We start from the raw sequence: 7,500 nt of genomic DNA on the forward strand, positions 1-7,500 counted from the left end.
AACCTAAACATGACAATTAGCGCGAAAATGTAGTTACTCGAGCCATTTCGACAAAGAAAAGAAATTCACATGGTTGCAGAAAGAATTTACCCTCTGCTGTTTGGTTTTTAATTTTATATCAAATTCAAACCTTTTCAATACCGACGAAATAGCTTTCTCCTCCATACTCGTCCACTGATGTAAAAAATCACTAAAACGCATCAAAGATGCATATGGCCGAGTTGCAGTTTGGAAAATCATGCACACTTGCATTCAGTAAGTAAAAACATGCACGTATTTAATATAGTTTATAAGTATGAAGCTTTGAATGGCAGCAATAGGTATTTAGTGCGATAATGACCTTGACCTTTGGCCTTGGGATTCAAAAGCAACATGAATCTTGAATGTCATCAGGATTTGAAGTCTGATAAACATGCACCAGCAAGTACATGTATAAAAGTTAAAGGCAAGCTCAAATCTACAGTATATAGTGAACAAGCATTCTGAGAGTATTGCATGGCAATACATAGTCCCCTACCAGTTGCAAAAATCACTGTACCACAATAATATTCAAAGTTCATTATGTAGGTTATGGTAAAAGGAAAAACTGGGGAACCAGGATAGGAATGATTGGAAATCAACTACTATTCGAGTAGAGACTAGACCAAAAAAAAAGACAAATTTATAATTAGGTTTAGGTCTTTAACCAAGTCAATAAACTGTGACATGTAGATAATCATGAATAATTTATCTATATTGTAGTATTACTATGCTAGAAGTTTTAATGAGTGTAGTATTCTTAATTCTTATCTACAGAGATAAGAAACTTGGATGTAAACTAACAATTCATGCTATTTTTCTACGTCCAAGGGCCATAACTTATCAACAGACCAAGATGAAATTCAAACTTGATCTGTAACTTGTTATGGCAAAGCAATGTACCAAATATCAAATGAATATCTGCAAGCACAAGTAAAAAAAGTCAGGAAAACTGATAATTCATGCTATTTTTCTAAGTCCAAGGGCCATAACTAAGTGAAAAATCAACGGACCAAGACGAAATTCAAACTTGATCGCTAACTTGTTATGACAAAGCAATGTACCAAATATCAAATGAATATCTGCAAGCACAATCAAAAAAAGTATGGAAAACTGATAATTCGTGCTATTTTTCTAAGTCTAAGGGCCATAACTAAGTGAAAAATCAACGGACTGAGACGAAGTTTGAACTTGATCTGTAACTTGTTATGGTAAAGCCACATACCAAATATAAAATAAATATCTACAAGAACAGAGAAAAAAAGTGTGGAAAACTGGACTGACGGACAGACGGACGGATGGAACGCAAACCTAAAGTCCCCTCGACTTCGTCGGCAGGGAACTAAAAAGAGACCTTGACCTTTGGACCTCAAAATAAATAGAGACCTTACTCTTTTGGATGTGATCAAAATATGCAAGTCTGACAAAGATGCACCAAGTAGTATAAAAGTTAGCGACCGGACAAGCTCAAATATATGGTATTTCGTGACAAAGTTACCGTGGGACCTCAAAATAAATAGGAACCTTCCTCTTTTGGATGTGATCATGTTATATAAGTTCACAAAGATGCCCCTAGTAGTATGAAAGTTAGAGACCGGACAAGCTCAAATTTATGACATTTCGTGACAAAGTGACCTTGACCTCAAAATAAATAGGAACTTTCCTCTTTTGGATGTAATCATGTTATGTAAGTCTCACAAAGATGCATCAAAAAGTATGAAAGTTAGAGACTGGACAAGTTAATTGTGGACGCCGCCCGCCCGCCGGACTGGACGCCCATCCTTCACCAATTTAAAAGCCGAGATTTGCTATGCAACTCGGCTAACTACCTTGTATGACATATGCAAATAACTTGACAATCGGAAGTTGAAACTTCAGTACATCAACATGGCGCACAAATATGAATCGAGAAATTGGAATTTATCGAAATTATGGAAAACGATGGAATAAGGCCTCACAAATCGTAAGTTGCAGGTTGTAAATTTATATATTGACTAAGAAACATAGAATATCATTTTATTTACGTAAAGAAAGTCAGCAAATGTTTAGACGGATCGAAAATGTTGCAGGAGTGAATCACCCCCACATTTGCACCATTATGGAGATCCTAAGAAGTTTATATAGCACCCTTTTCATACACTATGTACTATGTATGCTCAAAGGTGCTTTACAATGCATATACCTTACAACAGAATGTTATACACATAATACATAGAAAATAAATAAAACATTAAATGGTTTTCTGGACTTTTTCTTATCATAGATACAGATATTGCACCGACAATTTGACACAACCTCCCTCTCAGAAAAATATATAATCAGTTCACATTAGAACTTAATTGGTGCACCATGACCTACTTTAGGGCTAAAAGTAGATCAAATGGTTTCCTGAACTTTTTCCTAAGATAGATACAGATATTGCACTAAGTTTTAGTCACAACCTCCCTTTCAGAGAAATACATTAAATCAGTTCACATGTCAGATGCATTGGTGCACCATGACCTACTTTAAGGCTTTTCTTTCAGAATGTGTGTGGTATCAATTCAGAGTGCATAATATGCTTTCAGATTGAATTTCACTGTCAGATGGGCGTATGTTGTACTGTTTGCAATACTCTTGTTATATTTGTAAATAAGCATCACAGAGTAAGCACTTTATTTTAATTACTATGTCACTGCATGATAACATATTGATCCCAATCATAAAAAGTCAAGGAGAGAATCAAATGTGAATTTGGGAAAATCTGCGCTTTTTTAAAGGGAAAAATGGATGGTTTTTACAATTGGAAACTGGGCTAAATTTTTGCCCTTTATGGGGCAATGGAAAATCCCTGCAACAAATACACTTAATGAAGAATCTAACCTTTGAATTTTCTTCCCATGCTATGATATTTGTAGGCAATCTGCACACAATTAATGAAACTCCTTGCAGCTTCCTGACGTTTCAGACGTATCAGTTCCTCTGCAGCATCACTGAAGCCAAAGCCCTTACCAGGAGTGCCCATCATCTTTAGTTTTTCCTTGGCAACAAGCCACCTGGATTTAGCTGGATTTGGACTGTAAAAAATATTTTATCTCAAAACACAATCATAGCTGAATAAAATGTCTAATCCTGAAAACAATTTTGGCATTTTTAACAAAGAAAATTTACAAATTTTTAAAATGAAGATATCAAATCATCTTCACGTAATCCTGCAAGTCTCTGATTTTGAAATATTCTGTTTGATCACAGCTACCTGACAAGTACACGCCCAAACGTCATGTCCAAGACAAGATCAATGCGTTCCTGCAAGGTTTTCAAGGAGAGAAGGATCTTCAGAATAAGCTTCGGATTGGGAACAGATACGTACATCTGTAGAAAGTTAATGAGAGCTCCACACTCAATGTAGCATCTTTCCTGTTATACATAAAAATGAATTTATTGTCAATCCTGCTTCCTCTCAGTTTTTATTCATGTGCAAGAAATGTTCATGAATACCACTTTATTGCCTAGCATTTTCACTGAGGTCAATATGATGTCCGTAACTACATAAACTTTGATCCCATATTGTGGCCCCATCCTACCCTCGGGGGCCATGAATTTAACAAACTTGTGTCTTATTGGTTCTTGAGAAGAAGATTTTCCCTATATACTTGAAAGTGAAACTTTGATCCCCTATTGTGGCCCCATCCTACCCCCGGGGGCCATGATTTTAACAAACTAAATCTGTACTATGTCAGGAAGCTTTCTTGTTGGGAGTTGAACTATGTTCAATCTCCCTGGGTCATCACGCACTTTTCTGCGCAGTAATTTGTATTGATTTGTATAGTGGTCGTCAGCGGGGGTTCTGTGTCAGCTGATTTACTCCTAGGTAAATCAACATAAACTTTTATAAACATCCGCCATTAAATAATCCATGTAACTTTTCTGAATTAATCTAATTTTGATAATTTACATGTAAATAAATGCAATGATATTGTATTCAAATCAATTTGAATACAAGATTTCGATCAAATTGATACTGATAGACATAGAAAAATAAAAGATAAGGTTGAAAATTTTCGTTTGTAGCACAGCGTCACCTATAAACATTGATAGGGAAACGAACGACAACTGCACACAAGCCCTATTGACACCGTGGCGCGAAATATCGAATATGGTGCGAAACCTCAGAAAATTTACAAGAAATAACTCTACAACATTGTGTATGTGTATATATTTGGTTTTTTTTTTAATGTGATATAAAAAATGCTTGATGTTACATGTAGATTGAATTAAAACACGTCATTCCCAGTCAACAACTTTCGATTGGGATCGGAATACGAAATAAAATTTCTTATATCCGGTGGCAAAGTGAAACTGCTTCATGCTTCAAGTTATTGAATTACGTAGTAATTGCACGTTACACATTAGAGAACTGTTCCTTTTAATAAAGAAAGTCACAAAATAGATACAAAATGAGTGTACCTTATTCATTACTGTTACCGAGCTTTCGTCGACTATAATCTCGAAATGGCGTGTTTCGCTGCGCTTGATGATCTGACGGTAAGGTCCACATTTTCTACGTGAGTAGTGTGATATTTGTTTATGAATTTTTTGCGCATACATGGTATGTCTCGGCTAGGAATAATGGAAACTTTCTCACCTATGTATGTAAAGACATATTAATCTCTATTTTTAAAAAATGTAGAACACTTTTATCAAATGACAATGTTTGAAAACGCTTAGAGCCCCGATGTCAGAATTTCCTTTTCCAAGACATCAATATGTCAAATTCATTATCCTTTTTGAATAGTATGTACCATATTTTGTACCAGTTATCCATTTTGAATCCCCTATTACAATGGGATTTTGCTGCACTCTGTAATGTTTGAGTGGATGTCATGAGTGTGTGTCAAACAGAAATTTTAAGAGCATGGGACAAGGTGCTGCCATGTATTACTTCACTATCAAAGTTTAACCCAGTTGCCACAATGTTGAATTTATGCTGCAAAAAGGATTGGAAATTGCTCTGGTCAAAACACATTGTTTATTTGTCTACAGATGAAAGAGACATGAGGATTCTCCCTCACAAACTGAAAAAAAAAAGTTATGGATCTTGTACATGTATAGTTTATTATTCACTATAGATTTCCAGCATCACAATTGTCTGATTCCACTATATGCTTTCCATACTGTCAGGTTCATTCACCCCCTGTTTGAGCCACAGTATAATATCCCAAATACCTTGGCAATAAATAACATTATTTGACTAGTGTTTCATTTTTAGCGGAGTTGCGATGAAGTCGAACTCGGCTTATGATCTGATGAAGTGCCTTTGGGCGGGCAGGCGGGCACGCATCAACATTTCATTTCCGCACCATAGCTCTTGAGCAAATTATAGGATCTCATTCAAACTTAGATGGATTGTCACCCTCAGTAAGATGAGGAAGCCTATCGATTCTGGGGTCACTAGGTCAAAGGTCAAGGTCACTGGCTATAAATAGACTGAAATTTGGAGAAAATTTTGTTTTCCGCACCATAGCTCATGAACGAATTAAAGGATCTCAATCAAACTTAGATCGATTAAGTAAGACAAGAAGCCTATCGATTCCGGGGTCACAAGGTCAAAGTCACAGTGGCTATAAATAGACTGAAATTTGGAGAACATTTTGTTTTCTGCACTATAGTTTTTTAACAAATTATAGGATCTCAATTAAACTTAGATGGATTATCGCCCTTGATGAGACAAAGAAGCCTATTGATTTTGGTCAAGGGTTAAAGGTCAAGGTCACAAAGGATTTAAGTCGGCTGAAATTTATGTACGCAAAATTTTGCTCCTTGCTTGATAATTCTTGAAAACTTTTCTGCCGGTTCCCTCTATGCCCATTCCTTGCGCAACTCGGCTTGTGCATTTCTGATGCCCGACAATTTTTAATTTTTTTGCATTTCATTTATTTTGAGTTATTATACAATTATTTACCATTCCATTGATCCTCTACAGGACTGTAGTATACTCAGGTGACAGTTTAGCATATTGGACTACCTTTTCAAGTAATGAATACTTAGAATTAGCTATAACTAGGATTAAACTTGAATGTATATATACAGGGGGAAAACTTCTTCATAACTGCAAGGCATTGATAACCATATTGATTTGAATGTTTGGGCCATAATATGTGGTCACATTTTTCATGAGAATATAAAGGGGTGAAATTCTAGAAAACAACAACACGACTTCAGTTACTCGAGGAGCGTTGTGGCCCATGGGCCTTCCATTATCCATGTTTGCTGTTGTAACGCTTTGAAACAACAACAGTTGATTTGTATCTAAAATCATGATAACATTCAGTCATTTATCCCCCTACCCTTCCAGTACTATCTTTTCTAACTGAATTTCCACAATGTTCAACTCCCACGAGTACTTTAAGTACTTTGATAAATTTCAGCTCTTCTGGCCCAGTGGTTCTTAAGAAGATTTTTAAATGACCCCACCCTAGTTTTGCATTTTTGTGATTATCTCCCCTTTGAAGGGGGCATGTTCCTTCATTTGAAAAAACTTGAAAGTCCTTCACCCAATAATGCTATTGGCCAAGTTTGGTTATAATTGGCTCAGTGGTTCTGAAGAAGTCGAAAAATGTAAAAAGTTTACAGACAGACGGACAACAGGCAATCAGAAAAGCTCACTTGAGCTTTCAAGCTCAGGTGAGCTGAAAACTTGAATCTATCATAAATTCATATCAGCATCAAAGTATAATCCAACTGACCTGATCTGTTCTTAAAGCGGTTTGGATTCCTTGACAGAACTGATTGTAAAAGTAGGATGGACCTCCATCAAGCAGAATTAGGCATCCTACCTGAAATAACAGCAAAATCAGTTAAATTGTTTTGATGCACTATCTATAATGAACTGTGACAAACATTAGAATATCATTTTTATACGTGGACAAGTTTAAAGGAATCTTATATATATAGCATTAAAGACAGGACCACCATGCAAACTAGTTTGTTTAATAACTAATTGTGCAATCCTGTATAAATAAAGGACACTGTTATCATTAATTATTATAAAAGTAGTCTTGTGGAATAGAGTGGCACCCATCTAACACTTTTGCTTACTTTTGATCCTTGCTCCTGAAGTTGCATTGCCATCTCCATTGCAATTAATGATCCAAAGGAATATCCTATTAGAAAGTAAGGTTCATTTTCCTGGTGCATCTGCACTGCATTTTTGTAATAGCTGGTATAATAAAAATATCTTTGTTTACACATTTAATTTCAAACCAAAAACATGTCAGTTACACTGATAACTTGAATTTGATTTAAAAAAAAACCAATCAGTAAATAATCCTGTTCCAATATATCAGAACTTCAATTGACCACTAACCTATATGTAGCATCTGTGAATTTTGAGAAAAATGTCTCGTCTTCATGTGACAAGAAGACACTAATCTGATTTACACAGTGTATAGGCATAATGGACACTTTCTGTTGAAATGGACACTTTCTGAGAAATCGACAGAC

The 7,500-nt window shown here is 35.7% G+C and overlaps 1 protein-coding gene across 1 annotated transcript in view; it reads right to left on the reverse strand.

Moving 5' to 3' along the window:
• LOC125650103 (fatty acid synthase-like) overlaps nucleotides 1-7,500 on the reverse strand; it is a 184,182-nt gene that overhangs the window by 11,017 nt on the left and 165,665 nt on the right. Inside the window, exons 32-35 of the mRNA XM_048878078.2 lie at nucleotides 7,096-7,216; nucleotides 6,744-6,833; nucleotides 3,254-3,414; nucleotides 2,881-3,074 (exon numbers count right to left, since the gene is read on the reverse strand). Of these exons, the coding sequence (XP_048734035.2) occupies nucleotides 2,881-3,074; nucleotides 3,254-3,414; nucleotides 6,744-6,833; nucleotides 7,096-7,216 (566 nt within the window). The remainder of the gene's footprint in view (nucleotides 1-2,880; nucleotides 3,075-3,253; nucleotides 3,415-6,743; nucleotides 6,834-7,095; nucleotides 7,217-7,500) is intronic.

The sequence above is a fragment of the Ostrea edulis genome, chromosome 1, assembly GCF_947568905.1.
Source record: "Ostrea edulis chromosome 1, xbOstEdul1.1, whole genome shotgun sequence".
In the NCBI taxonomy this organism is placed as follows: domain Eukaryota; kingdom Metazoa; phylum Mollusca; class Bivalvia; order Ostreida; family Ostreidae; genus Ostrea; species Ostrea edulis.